The sequence below is a fragment of the Scyliorhinus canicula genome, chromosome 5 (genome assembly GCF_902713615.1).
Source record: "Scyliorhinus canicula chromosome 5, sScyCan1.1, whole genome shotgun sequence".
In the NCBI taxonomy this organism is placed as follows: domain Eukaryota; kingdom Metazoa; phylum Chordata; class Chondrichthyes; order Carcharhiniformes; family Scyliorhinidae; genus Scyliorhinus; species Scyliorhinus canicula.
The window spans coordinates 32,314,229-32,329,190 of NC_052150.1; the positions used below are offsets into that span (position 1 = coordinate 32,314,229).

At 43.9% G+C, this 14,962-nt stretch overlaps 2 protein-coding genes across 9 annotated transcripts in view; both read left to right on the forward strand.

The window, feature by feature from the left end:
• Positions 1-2,649, forward strand: part of march6 (membrane-associated ring finger (C3HC4) 6) — a 116,100-nt gene extending 113,451 nt beyond the window's left edge. For all 5 annotated transcript variants that reach the window (XM_038796866.1, XM_038796868.1, XM_038796867.1 and 2 more), the window contains one exon: positions 88-2,649. In XM_038796866.1, the coding sequence (XP_038652794.1) occupies positions 88-172 (85 nt within the window). In that variant the 3' untranslated portion in view covers positions 173-2,649. The remainder of the gene's footprint in view (positions 1-87) is intronic.
• Positions 2,650-11,665: 9,016 nt separating this feature from the next.
• ropn1l (rhophilin associated tail protein 1-like) overlaps positions 11,666-14,962 on the forward strand; it is a 117,625-nt gene continuing 114,328 nt past the window's right edge. The window contains exon 1 of one of the 4 annotated variants that reach the window (XM_038796875.1): positions 11,666-11,782. The gene's annotated coding sequence lies outside the window, so the exon portion shown is untranslated. Of the gene's footprint in view, positions 11,783-12,024; positions 12,044-14,962 lie in introns of those variants that run through there. The other 3 variants (XM_038796871.1, XM_038796874.1, XM_038796873.1) reach the window with 3 other exon arrangements.

Below are 14,962 nucleotides of genomic sequence, written 5' to 3' on the forward strand. Positions count from 1 at the left end.
GGAATGTTTCTCTCATATGTTACTTTAATATTAGGTCAAAATATTAGCAACATTGTGTATTTGTACCTTTTTTTGTTTTAAACCTAGGTATCTCGTTGGTCAACGACTTGTGAACTATGAGCGAAGGACGGGTAAACAAACAATGACGGCTCCTTCACCTTCTGAGGAATAATGGACGTTCACGGACCCTGCCATCCCTCTTATGTGTTCTTTTTTTCCCACACTTCTCCCCACCCCACCCCATGCATTTTTGCTAATGTCCAGCAAAAGAAAAGCCCAACACTGTCCTGTTTTATTTCCCAGTGCTGTCTGATAACTGTATATGTGTAAATATAATGAACATTTGAGCCCCTTAAAAGATAAATGAATGTGCATTGTAAATCTTAAAATATGTATATTAATTTATTAAATGTAGTCATCACTTTATTTGAACTGTTGTCCTACATTATGGGAGTAATGGCACAGAGGCAATACAGTGAGGATGTGTTTGTAAACTTCATGAGCTCACCTTTTTTTTAAGAAATGTTCATACTGGCTGGCGTTTTAATATTCTGGAATAAAAATAAACTCTTAAAACAGGAAAGCAGAAAGCAAATCTGCAAGTGAGTTGCAACAGCGCATGTTTCTCCATATATGTTGCCTTCACACAGCAGTGTAATATGACAATTGTAAAATTTATTTGAAACAAAATCTTTGAGATTCACAGTATTGAAGCCTTTAGAGGAGCAGTATGCCATAATATGGCCCCAAAGAAGCTATTTGTAGCTAGATGCAACCGTTGACAACAATGTTTTTTTCTCTTTAACATCTGTTCCTGATGTAACTCCAGATGCAATTCTGATATCCATTTTGGGTATCTCTTTTGCATTACCTTAGTTTAACAGGTTGATTTGCTATCCTTTCAGCAATATGAAGGACACTGGTTAGGTTGAATTTTAGGCTAAATAGCACAGGCAGTGTCAGAACACCTAGTTTTTATGGTATCTACACTTGACTTACACATTTCTGCCCACATTTTATTCTGTTTTGTAGCCATGCCCTTATTTGCCCTGTGAATGAATATCTGTAGTGTTCAGTGAGTTTATATTCTGCAGAAACCAAGCTGAGCAATTATGACACTGCTTTTACTGATTGCGGACGGTGGTATATTTTACATAAGACCAAGTATATAAGAGATAGATTTTCAGTCTGAACTTGTTTTTCCCCTTATCGGTAGTATATATGCTGAGAGCAATTAGTTGGTGCGTCACTTTTTTTAACAGTTTATTGAAAACTGATGATATTGGCTAAACCTGGACACAATGCAATTTTCCTAAATTTGATTATGTCCCTACTTATTTTGATATTTTATATTTTTTTAAGAAACAATTACAAAAGTAGCACGTTTACACAATCTGTACTTTGATATGCAAGCTTTAACTACAGATGGTAGTGCAAGAATGGATTATATTATCAAAAGATAAATTATTTTCATTAAAATGTTGTACAGTGCAGCTGATGTATACATTTATGACTGCATTTGTGTGCAACCATACCCTATGATATAGCTGCAATAAGTATCCAGTTATAATCAAATCTTGCAACACTGACCAGAGTTAAAATTTCAAAAATTACACGGTCCATTAACAATCCAAATCCACATCATCCAAGTCAAAAACTTTTGATTGCTGTAGATTTATAGTTAATGCAGGATATGAACAATGGCCATCTCTTTCTCTCCATCCCACCCCAGCGCCTTCAGGCATATATAAGAGGATGTCATGTTTGTCAATTAATTATTTTGCTCAGGGGCACACCAGCCTTTTGAGAAGGGACTACTCCTTTTTCTCCAGATCTTCCTTGACAGACAGCGGACTTAGACTAACCAACTGGGCTGACGTTTAACCTCTTGGCAGCCCAGGTCCTGAGCATCAAAGAATGTTGTGAATCATTTGAATTTCCCAGTCAGCAATCCAGGGCACTTGCAGTCTAACTACTGACTTTTCGGCAAACTTCACCATTGTGAACTTTTTTCATTTCTTAAGGACCTAATATAAACGTCGGCTTTCTGATTTCATCATAACCTGACTTGAAGATGTATACCGTTGGAAAGTGAATTCATGCAGAAAAGAGTAGGTTCACCCATATGCCACTTGTTACAGAATTGCTCATCTGTTTGACCATGGGCAATCTGTTATCAGTTCAGAACTGCATGAGTATAAATCTAATTGAATTAATTGTCAGTGCAAATATTGGTCTCCATTGCTTTTCCATGTGATAGCATTTGGGATGGTTGGGTGAGGTGTGGAACTGTTACCACAGTGTTTTTAAGAGGGGAGGGGTGAACTGTTTTAGCTTCCAATATTTTGCCATGCTTCTAATAAGCATGTATCCGCAATGTAACATTTGCAGATGCTGCTGACCTCTGCAATTTTCTCAGTTGGTATTTTGTCTCTGGATTAGATCTATTTTCCCAGTAACTGAAAGGCAAGCAGAACACAGGACTGACTACTGCACGAATGAAGGTGATTTCTGCTGGGATATACTGAGAAGTCAACTGTAAATGTACTTTTTATTTTGACATTTAATACAGATATTAAACTATTCTGAAAAAGCTTTTGTATTTACAAAGGTGACATTTAGGATGGTATCATAAAACATTTAATATGATCTGATGTTGTAGGTGCTTTCTCTATTTGCACTTCACTTTGCAGTACACAATGTGATAATTTGTCACTGGGCCATTTGATAAGACTTTTTCTTGCATGATTCTACTCCTTGCCCCCCCCCCCCCCCCCCCCCGCCACAATTGATATGCCCATTTGACCATGGTTATCTCAGCTGAGCACATTTAGCACAGCATTCTTAAGCAATTCCAGAAGAATTTAAGGGTCACTTAAATAGCAACTTTGACTCATTCACCCTGTATGTGGGAGGGGAGGTGGGTGGGACATGTTATGTCACTATTCTGACTGAAGTTAACTAAGACACAAACCAGGGGAAAAGAGACTTTAATAAGTTGGCTGATCATTATGTTGGTCCAGTGGAAGAAAAGCTTCACTAATTGATATTGAATATATACATTTAGATAGATTCTGGGGCAGGAGTATGATTACAAGAGAAGAAGATGACAGTTGAAGAGCTGGCATTAATTCAGGGTCAGTGGACTGAATGACCTCCTATGCTGCAATGTTTACAGCCCTATGACCTGGGAGGGATTGCTCAACGGAATTGAAAAGGTTTTTTTGTTTTGATGGAAACGGGCAATACATGCACCTGATGCTCCTGTCAAGACCTGAGACGAGCACAATGAGGGTTTGAATATCCGCCTTCTGTAGTTTAAGTTTCTTCTGCCTCTGGCTTTCTTTATTTGCAGATAAGTTCAACGTTGCATCCATTTAATGAATTAAATATTTTTTATTTCACAAATAATTCCCCTTAACCAAAATCAATCCCTAGTGAATAAATGGTATGTTCTTAAAAACACTCTTGGAGAAGAACATTTATCTTCTCCCATCACACTGTGATTTTCATACATAGATTGTCCAGTTACTGATCAGCCAATTGAAGATGATTTTTCCTGCTAACCTCATCATTTTGAACACCTCTAATATGTCTTCATTATTTCATGAAAATTGTTCCATATTTTCCTCTGCTTGGTCTCATTTTTGGTAACATCTTAGTAAATTTCTATCACTATCCTTTTACAAGTGGGTGATTCCCAGTTTCCTAGCTTGTGGTTTCTGTAGGTTATTTGTTTATGTGCCCCTAATTGTAAAATGTATGCTACTGTTGTGTTTTTTTAATGGCTGCCAATTTTTCTCATTTTTTAAAATTTGTGCATTTGAACCGGTAATGTTTTGCTATTTTAATGTTATATCATTTAATCTATGTTTTCTCTTTTTATTTGTCCAACGTATTGCCTCACGTTTCTTAACCTTAAGTTTCATTGTGTCTTTTCATCTGATCTGGTCCAAAGATGTCCCAAGTCGGTGGATTGGCCATGCTAAACTGTCCCTTCGTGTCCAAAAGGTTAAGTAGGGTTGCGAGGATAGGGTGCAGGCATGGGCCTAAGTAGGGTGCTTTTTCCAAGGGCCAGAGTAGACTCGATGGGCTGAATGGCCTCCTTCTGCACTGTCGGGATTCTATTCTATGATCTAGGTCCTCCTGGATTTGCCTACAGTTTTACTGTTCAGTTATGCCTCCTGTATATGCCAACTGCAAATTTCAGTGGTGTTCCTTTACCCAAGCCCATGCCTTGTAGCGGTCCTTTTGATCCTTATTTATATTTTCTGGTCTGAAATTCATTGGACAGTATGTGGGAAAGTGGAGCTCAGCCAGATGATCAGCCACAATTGTATCAAATGGCTAGGCAGGCTCAACGGTCTATTTCTTATGCTGTTATTAACCTCTTCAGTTTTCTGCTGCTTGGCATACCTCCTATCCAGATTGCTAAAGTGATGCAATTTGTCTTAGTTTTATGAGTCTCCCAAATGCAAATGTACAACATATTAAAATTAATGCCATAGTCAGCACAACACAAATGAGACTATTCTCAAACCCTCACCACCACCACCTCTCCAAACAAAACTATTAACCACTTGGAATGACGTGAGGGTCCTTGGAGGGTTGCAGAGGAGATTTACCAAAATGTTTCCAAGAATGAGGGATTTTAGCTGCAGCATTAGATTGGAGACGGTGGCCTTGTTCTCCTTGGAGTAAAGGAGGTTGAGGGCAGATTTGAACAAAGTGCAAAATATCATGATGGATTTAGATTTGGTAGATAGAAGCTGATTGCGTTAGCTGTTCACAAGGACTAAGGCACACAGGTTTTAAAGGTTTGGTCAAATATTCTATGCAGTGAGTGATAATGACCTGGAATGGCTTGCTGCCAAATGTGTGGTTGCAGTGGAGACCATGGTTTCAAAAAGAAGCTGAATGGATACTTATAGGGAGTAAGCCAAGAGACTAATTGGATTGCTCTACAAAGAATCAGAATATGGGCTGAATGATCACCACCTGTATTGTAAAGACTCTGGGTACTCTTTGTATTGGGTTGCTTTTTATTTCATATGATTTTGGTCAACTGGTCTTGCTCCGTTGAAAATCAAAGGATTTTTCTGTATTCAGAAACCATTTTCGTTTGTCTTCATCTAAAAAGCAGAACTGTAGAGCTTCCTTCCTAACAGCATTGTGGGAACTTGTCCACAAGATTCAAGAAGTCTGTCTACTGTGCAACTAGGGATATACAATAAATTCCAGCCCGGCAAGCAACACTAAATTTTCTCAACTATGGATATCAGTGTAAGATCTTTATTTTAAAATTAGGTGCAAAAGTCTTCTTTCAGTTTGATTCGAGTTAGCAGGTTTTAAACAGATACACTTGAGAAATTAGCTAGCATTGTTGCTAATTTGTTACTGATGCGTAATGCTTAAAATGTGGTTACTTCAGGTGAGGATAGAATAAGGCTTGACACAAATGGCCTGCTGGTAAAATGTAACACACTTGGCAAAAGTTAGCCAATTGACCTCAGTCCCATCCAATATGAGAAGACTCCCGAGAGAACAATTGCCAAATTCATGCAATCCTGCTGCAGGGAGATAATATATTAGAGGGTGGTGAGAACTGGGCAATAATGGCACAAAGGAGGTGTTGCTTAAATGGGTAGATTCCATTTATTTCCAGAATGACTTAAGCCATGAATAAATGTTTGATATGGGAGACTATTCCATTACTTACTACAGTACTAAAATTCTTACCTAGATACATTCACTAGTTTAGCCTCTCATTGCAATTACATTCTGACAGTCTTGAAAAGAATTTGTATGGGCAAATGGTCAATGTCGCAATATATTCTCTGCCCTTGACTTTAATTGTAATGCCTAGGTCAATGGATCCTTATTTCTTTTGAAGTCTTTGCATGGAGCCCAATCAACTGCATAACCTTTATTTCAATTCTGTCATTTAGTGATTTCTCCGCCCTCTTTTAGTAATACTGTAGTAATATTACACATTCATGAGGTCCTTCGCATAAGGCATTTTCGTTGAAAATATCTTGGCAGCTCAGGCATCTCTCAAGATTTGTGGAAATCTAAATGAATTAACCCTAAATCGTAAAATAGAAACTGGAACTGGATTAAGTTCAATCCTGTTTATTCTGTCTGAAAATTGGAGTAATTGTAAGCAAGTGGTCAAATGAAGGACCTTCTGGATACTAGTAATGGCAATATTTAGTGGACTTGGTTTCTGACAAATGTGGCATGATCATTATTCTTTAGTTCAATGTCAAATAATGGATATCTACAACCTTGTAGGGCAATATGTCTACTTAATTAGCACCCTATCCACCACCCAAATATTAATCCCCCCCCCCCCATCGGAACACAGTTGAGGCAGTGTGTACCATGCACAAGATGTGCTGCAGAAACTAGCTAAACCTCCTTTGACAGCATCTTCCAAACACTTTACCAACTAGAAGGACAGGCCGCACCATCCTGCATTGGAGCTAGCTCCAAACTGTGTCTAAATCCAGGAACTCACTAATAACACCAGGTGTACCTGCACCAGATGAACTGCAGAAGTTCAAGAAAGTGGTTCATTGCCACTTCTTGAGGGCAATTAGGGAAACTCAGGATTTCTTCACCAAAAATATAACAGTTCATGTTTGATGTTACATCATGAACTTTTTAAAACTTTAGGAATAAAGTTCAATATAGATCCGTTTCTTTCAATACAATACATGCTGTCCTCACTACATGCCATTAAAGGTCATATTTATAATGTACATTTACTGTTCATGTGAAGCATTCTTTACAAATATCCCGTTAGGGTTTTGCATGTTTTCCAGTCCCTCAATATTCCTAGCGAAGGTCCTTAGTGACGTTTTCCCACTGATGCTTTGCAGTGGCAGTCCTAAGTTTCAGCACATCATCCTTGGTGCTGGAATGTACCAGCCTGCAATAATTGGTCATAACAGCACTGAGAGACTTTCAGGTCTTGGGCAGACCAAAGAATGTCTTTCGCTGAGTTGATGGTGTCCAGCAGCAGTTGATGTTTATCATAGTGCGCACTCGTGGAACAAGCCATGAGAGCACAGAATCCTGCATGGCAGAACTACTTAGGATAAACCTTGATCAAGAACCAAAGCGTCACTTCCCAGACCTGCTCTGCAAAGGCTTATTCCAGAAGGAGATGGGCAACCATTCCTTCTCACCGCAGCCATCTCAGAACAATTACAACACAGAAGGCTATTTGGCAAATATTGTCTGCACACGTCTGTTTGCTTTATTAACTGCTTTCTCAATCTGTGCTGCCAGGTTCAATAATTTATGTACATAGACCCACAGGTACCCCGCTCCTACATCCCCTTTAGAATTGTATCCTATATTACACCTCTCTATTCTTCCTACTGAAATGAAGCACTTTGCGTTTCTCTGCATTAAATTTAATCTGCCACTTATCCAGCTATTCAACCAACCTACGTCTTTTGAAGTTTAACACAATCCTCATAATTTGCAACACTTCCAAGTTTTGTGCCATCCTCAAATTTTCAAAATGTGCCCTATACATCTGATTGTAGGTCATTAATATATATGAAGAACAGGTGTCCTAACACTAAGCCCTGATCATCCCCACTGTAAAACTTCCTCCAGTCTGATAAACAAATGCTCTCAACTACTGTTTCCTATCACTCAGTCAATTTTGTATCCATGCTGGTAGTGTCCCTTTTATTCCATAAGCTCTAACTTCGCCTACAAGCCTGTTGTTTTGCACTCTATATCAAATGCTTTATGCGAGTACATGTATACCACATCAACTGTGTCATCCTCATCTAGTCTTGGGTTGTGAGACTGAGCATGCAGGGAGGAACTGATGGAGTGGGTTCTTCTCACCACCAGCCAAGCTATGTCTTGGTGCTTATTTAAAAGCACACGATGAGATCTTTCTAACTGCGGGGGAAATCGGTTTAGTTTACTTACTCTTCCCTTGTAGGACAATCTGCTCATCCTAGGAATCAATCTAGTGAACTTATAATCACATCCATTGTTTAAAATTGTTGAACTGCATCTATAAATTCCCACTTATCTATGGTATTCATCAAAACTTCAAAAATGCTGAACAGATTTGTCAAACTACTTTTCCTTTCATTAAACTATTGACTCCATTCTTATTGTGGCCTAAGTGCCCTGTTACCATCTACCTAATAATTGATTCTGGCATTTTCCCACTGTCAGACTAACTGGCACAAATGTTCATGTTTCACGTGCCCTGCATGCACACTTGACGTTCTAGGTACGTACTTTTGGTACCATATCATGGAGCAGCGTTGCTTCCATTTTTCCAGCTGTTGGCAAGCAAGGCATGTAAACTGAAGATGAATGGTTTTCTTTAAAGTAAGAGACGACCAATAATAATCTTTATTGTCACAAGTAGGCTTACATTAACACTGCAATGATGTTACTGTGAAAAGCCCCTAGTCGCCACTTTCCGGCACCTGTTCGGGTACACTGAGGGAGAATTCAGAATGTCTAAATTACCTAACAGCAGGTCTTTTGGGACTTGTGGGAGGAAACCGGAAACACGCAAGCACGGAGAATGTGTGAACTCCACACAGACAGTGACCCAAGCCAGGAATCGAACCTGGGACACTGGCGCTCTGTAACAAGACTCGAATAGGCAGTTTACCCATTAGACAGGATTTCACAACAGAATCTGCTGGAGAGAGCTGCCCGGGAGAGTCCAGGGTGTGACAGCAGTGCTAATGTTAGCTCTGCACAGAACTCCAGGGCCTCTGGTTAACAGACTACAAAGAAAAAGGCTGACAAGGCACTGGCAGGGTAGCAGTGCCAGGGATCAGACCTCGGGGGGGGGGGGGGGGGGCTGAAAGAGGGGGGAAGATTGGGGCAGCCAGACAAAATGGCACCTCCATCTGCGAGGAGCCTTTCTTGCTGGACTCACCAGCAGGAAATTACTCGAAGTGTGGCCTTGGCAGAGAGAAACTCCCTGGTCCAAAGGAAATGGTAAAATGCCATTGAAAAGCAGAGTGTTTCTCGGCACTGCAGCCCTCGAGAAACACCCTCCTAAACGCTCCCAAAACCGGGCATAGATTTTTTCCGGTTAAATTGTGGCCATAGCACGCTTGGATTTCCAAAAGGCATACAATAAAATAATGCACAAAGGATAATGAACAAAATAATGGCCCATGGATTTTGGAATAGTATTTTAGCATGGATAGAGGACTTGCTAATGGACTGGAAGCAAAGAGCCAGGATAACCAGGGCATTTTCAAGTTTGTAGGCTATACTCAATGCAGCACTGCAAAGATCAGTGCTACGGGCCTCAATGACTTACCATCTATATTACTGATTTAGATTAAGAGACTAAGGGTAATGTACCTAAATTTGCTGGTGATGCAAAACTGACTGAGAATGCAAGCTGTGAGGAAATATAGACAGGTTAAGTGAGTGGACAACAAGGTGGAAGAGGGTGTATTATGTGGGGAAGTGTAAAGGTTGTTCACTATGGTCTCAAGAATAGAGAAGCAGATTAAGTTTTATAGAGGCTTAACTGAGGGGTTAGTTTGCCTGAATGGGGCATCTACAATACATGGACGCAGTCTCAGGATAAGGAGCCGATCGTTTAGGACTGGGAGTCTTCACTCAAAGGGTCAATCATTGGAACTTTCTACCCCAATGAATTGCAGATGGTCGACCATTGAATATATTTAAGGTTGAGTTAGATTTTTGGTCTGTTAAGAAATCAAGGGATATGGGGAATGGTCTGAAAAGAACCAAGGATGACATGAGGGGAAACCTCTATTCAACAAGTGGTTACAATTTGGAATGCACTCGCTGTAAGGATAGGGGAGGAAGATTCAATTGTGACTTTTAAAGGGAAATTGGATCAGCAACTTGAGTGGAAAGAATTTGCAGGGCTACATGAAAAGGGCAGGGAGTGGATAGCTAAATTGCTCTTGCAGTGGGCTGGCATAGACTCGAAAAGCTTAATGGCTTCCTTATGCTGTAACCATTCTATCTTTCCTGTGTTTCCTGTAAAATCACCTATTTTACAATACAGTGAATACTGTATTGAACTCTGTCCTCAATTAAAGAAATCAAATACTACACTCTGGATCCCACTATCTTGTGGGACAACCTGCCCCACCTTCCCAAGGATCTATGGGTTGAGAATCAGCCGATTCAATCACATGAAAACCCTCAGCAAAAAGTGATGACCGTGGAAACTAATGACCTACCAAATTGAGGGAAAACCACTGCCGCCAACTAATTTACACTGCGCTGCACTGAACCTTACTGAATTGTCCTGAGTACTGTACACTGGCCTGAGTTGGACTGGCCAGGATTGGACCGGATTACACTGGCCTGAGCTGGACAGGATTACACTGGCCTGAGATGGACTGGATTACATTGGCCTGAGCTGGGCTGTATTACACTGACCTAAATTGGACTAGTTTACACTGGTGTGAGTTTGATTGGATTACACTGGCCTGGATTGAACTATTTTACACTGGCCTGAGTTGGACTGGATTACACTGGCCTGTGCTGGACTGGATTACACTGGCCTGAGCTGGACTGGATTACACTCACCTGAGCTGGACTGGATCACACTGGCCTGAGATGGACTGGATTACACTGGCCTGAGCTGGACTGGATTATAATGGCCAGGATTGGACTGGATTACTCTGGCCAGGATTACACTGAACTGAGCTGGACTGGATTACAGTGGCCTGAGCTGGACTGGATTACACTGGACTGGACTGAGACTGGATTACACTGGACTGGATTACACTGGCCCGGATTACACCGTGCTTAGCTGGACTGGATTACACTGGCCTGAGTTGGACTGGATTACACTGGTATGAGCTTGACTGGATTACACTGGCCTGAGCTGGACTGGATTACACTGGTTTGTGTTGGACTGGATTACACAGGTCTGAGCTTGACTGGATTACACTGGCCTGAGCTGGACTGGATTACACTGGTCTGTGTTGGACTGGATTACACTGGTCTGAGCTTGACTGGATCACACTGGCCTGAGCTGGACTGGATTACACTGGCCTGAGTTGGACTGGATTACACTGGCCTGAGCTGGACTGGATTACACTGGTCTGAGTTGGACTGGATTACACGGGTCTGAGCTTGACTGGATCACACTGGCCTGAGCTGGACTGGATTACACTGGACTGAGCTGGACTGGATTACACTGACCTGATTTGGATTGTACCGGCCTGGATTACATTTGCCTGGATTAGACTGGCCTGATTTGGACTGTACTGGCCTGGATTACACTGGCCTGATTTGGATTGTACTGGCCTGGATTACATTGGCCTGGATTACACTGGCCTGATTTGGATTGTACTGGCCTGGATTACACTGGCCTGATTCGGATTGTACTGGCCTGGATTACATTGGCCTGGATTACACTGGCCTGATTTGGATTGTACTGGCCTGGATTACACTGGCCTGATTCGGATTGTACTGGCCTGGATTACATTGGCCTGGATTACACTGGCCTGATTTGGATTGTACTGGCCTGGATTACATTGGCCTGGATTGGACTGTACTGGTCCCCAGGCTCAGCGCTGTAACAGTTGTTACACTCAGTTTCCAGTCAGTTGCGAGTGTCAGAGAATATCCGCGTGCAGCTCGGTAACCCGGCAACCAACGCGAATACAGTGGTTGTCCCGGAAACCGGCAGCCTATCGGAGTGCGCTCTGTGCTGAGCCCGCCCCGTACCGGAGCTCGGAGGAGACGTTGCGGGAGCGGTGCAGGCACCAAGCCGGTAAATCGCCTTTTTGTGTTCCCCCAGGGACAGCGGGAGGGCTCAGTGATCACAGCCGGCAACATGAATGGCACAGTGAGGATGGGAGGCGGGTATCAGGCACAGCTATAGTCAATCATAGAAGGAGCCCATTCGGCCCATCGAGTCTGTGCCGGCTGAGGCAGACCCTCCAGCTCTTAATCCATCTTCCTTTCCATTGCTCCAATGCACACTGAGGATTGTAAATGCGATGAGGGATCTGCTCTACCACACTTCCAGGCAGTGAGTTCCAGACCCCCCACCACTCTGTGCTAAAACATCTCATTGGTCCTTGGTGAAGATGACCATGTTCATCATCTGGGATGCTGGGTACATGGGTGTCAGGCGATTGAGATTTGAGTTGGTGTCTCGGGATTTAGTCTCCTTGGGTTGGATTCTCCAGTCCACCAGCCATGCATTTGTCAGCGAGGGGAGGCAGCGCGCCGTTCGCTGGTGGTGGGATTCCCTGGGGCAGGATTCTCCTGAGGGTTTCCCGACGACATGGGGCTGCCCCACATTGGGAAACCCCATTGACCGGCCGGCGTAACGGAGAATCCCGCCGGCGGGTTGGGGCAGAAATGTGGGGCGGGATTCTCCCGCAATTGGTGGGGTGGCCCGTACCGGCGCCAAAAGCAGCATGAACCACTCTGGCGTTGGGCCGCCCAGAAGTTGCAGATCCTCTGCTGGAGGGGTTGGCGCAACGCCAACCGGCGCCGAAGGGCCGCCTCTGGCCGGCGCGAGTTGGCATGCGCAGGACTACCAGCGTGTTTCCTGCGCATGCGCAGGGGATTTCTTCTCCGAGCCGGCCATGGCGGAGCCTTACAGAGGCTGACACGGAGGGAAGGAGTGCCCCCACGGCACAGGCTCACCCGCAGATCGGTGGGCCCCGATCGCGGGCCAGGCCACTGTGGGGGCCTCCCCGAGGCCCTGAGAGACGGCCAACAAGCCAGGTCCTGCCGGGATGGACCATGTCCATTTCACGCCGGCGGGACTGGTCGAAAATGGGTGGCCACTCGGCCCATCGGGGCCTGGAGAATTGCCGGGGGGGGGCTGCTGTCAATGGCCCCCGACTGGCGCGGCGCAATCCCTGCCCCCACCCAAAAACTGGCGCCGGAGAAGATACATAGATACATAGAACATACAGTGCAAAAGCAGGCCATTCGGCCCATCGAGTCTGCACCGATCCATTTAAGCCCTCACTTCCACCCTATCCCCGTAACCCAATAACCAATCCTAACCTTTTTTTTGGTCACTAAGGGCAATTTATCATGGCCAATCCACCTAACCTGCACGTCTTTGGACTGTGGGAGGAAAACGGAGCACCCGGAGGAAACCCACGCAGACATGGGGAGAACGTGCAAACTCCGCACAAACAGTGACCCAGCGAGTAATCGCACCTGGGACCCTGGCGCTGTGAAGCCACAGTGCTATTCACTTGTGCTACCGTACTGCCCTATATTCGGCAGCCGGCGTCAGAACGGCGGCGTGGGATTCACACCGCCCCCTCCGGGCGATTCTCCGACCCGGCGGGGGGTCGGAGAATACTGCCTGTGGCGCGGCCGGGCGGAGTATCCAGTCCCCCATTTCCGTCGCTATAAATGGGAATTCCCATTGAAAACACCCTACCCTGCCAGGAAACCCATGGGCGGGGGTGCGCTGCCGCTAGGACCTGAGAATCCTGCTGCCAGCAAACGGCCAGAGAATTCCAGCCCTTGCGTTTTCTCACTGCTTCTAATATGTGTTTGCTTTCGACGGGGGCTGCCCAATCTCTTGTTGAATGTGCTGTGATTCTGGGCGAGCTTCTTCCTGGACTCAAAGTCAATATCAAAACATCTAAGTGAAGCTTTCAGAGTGCTTGGTGTGCTTGCTTTGACCACATGTGAGTGCCCCTCTGGACTTAAGCTCCCCATGGAAGATTAATTTTGGTAAATGAGTGTCAGGCATTCTGGCTACATGATTTGTCCAACTCAGTTGCGACTGTCTCAGTATGGTGTGGTTGCTTGGCATGCCAGCTCGGGTAAGCGCCACAGTATCTGGTATTTCCCCCTGCCATCTGACCTTCGGAAGCTTCTAAAGGCAGCTCAATTGAAAATGGTTGAGCATTGCGCTGGTACACATTATAAATCTCGTATGTGCAGAGAAGAGTGGGTAGGTTCTATGTACCTTAATCTGGTAGGCAAATTTACTCCAGTTCACCTCCAGACTGATGTTCAAAGTCTACTGAGGGCTACACTCCATTCTCGCATGTGCCTCATCCTCAATATAGACAGCTTGAGAGTACGTGCTGCTGAGATAAATTAACTTATCCACTGCTGACAGTTCCTGGTCATGGCTGAAATATTGGGCTGGAGATAGACCTTTCACCGAATAGGCCTTGATTTTCTTCATGCTGATTATGAGTTCAACATAAGGATACAGTACAGGGCATTAGGGATTACACAAATCAGTGAATTAAGTGTGGGGGGGGGGGGGGGGCATTAGTGATAATAGCAGGGACCTTAATGATTTTGTGAGTCGGGGGGTGAATTAGTGAAGTAAAGGGCTGCCGCTGCCATTCCTATAGCAGGGTATTAATGAAATAATGCTGAATTACTGACATAAACAGGGAAATAACAGGCAGTTATTGGAATTAGTAAACTAGTGGCACAGTGGTTAGCACTGCTGCCTCACAGTGTCAGGGACTCGGGTTCAATTCCGGCCTTGGGTGAGTGATTGTCTTTGTGGAGTTTGCACATTCTTCCTGTGTCTGCGTGAATTCCTGCGAAATGAGTGAGAGTTATCCTATAGCGAGAGGTTGTGTAGAATGGGCCTATGTTTTGCAGAGTTTAGAAGAATAGCAGTGATTTTATTGAAACATGTAAAATTCCTATGGAGGATTTGACAGGATAGATGCTGAAAGGCTGTTTCCCCTGGCTGGAGAGTCGAGAATGAGGGGTCATAGTTTCAGGATAGTCAGCCATTTTGGACTAAGATGAGACGTTTCTTCCCTCAGCATTTGTGAATATTCGGAATTCTCTATCTTAGACTGGTGCTGTGGATGCACAGTCGATGAAAGACAGATCGATATAGATTTTTGAATAGTAAGGACCGTTAAACAATACGGAGGACAGAGCGGGTAAATGGAGTTGAAGGAAATGTTTAGCCATGCGTTTACTGAATGGT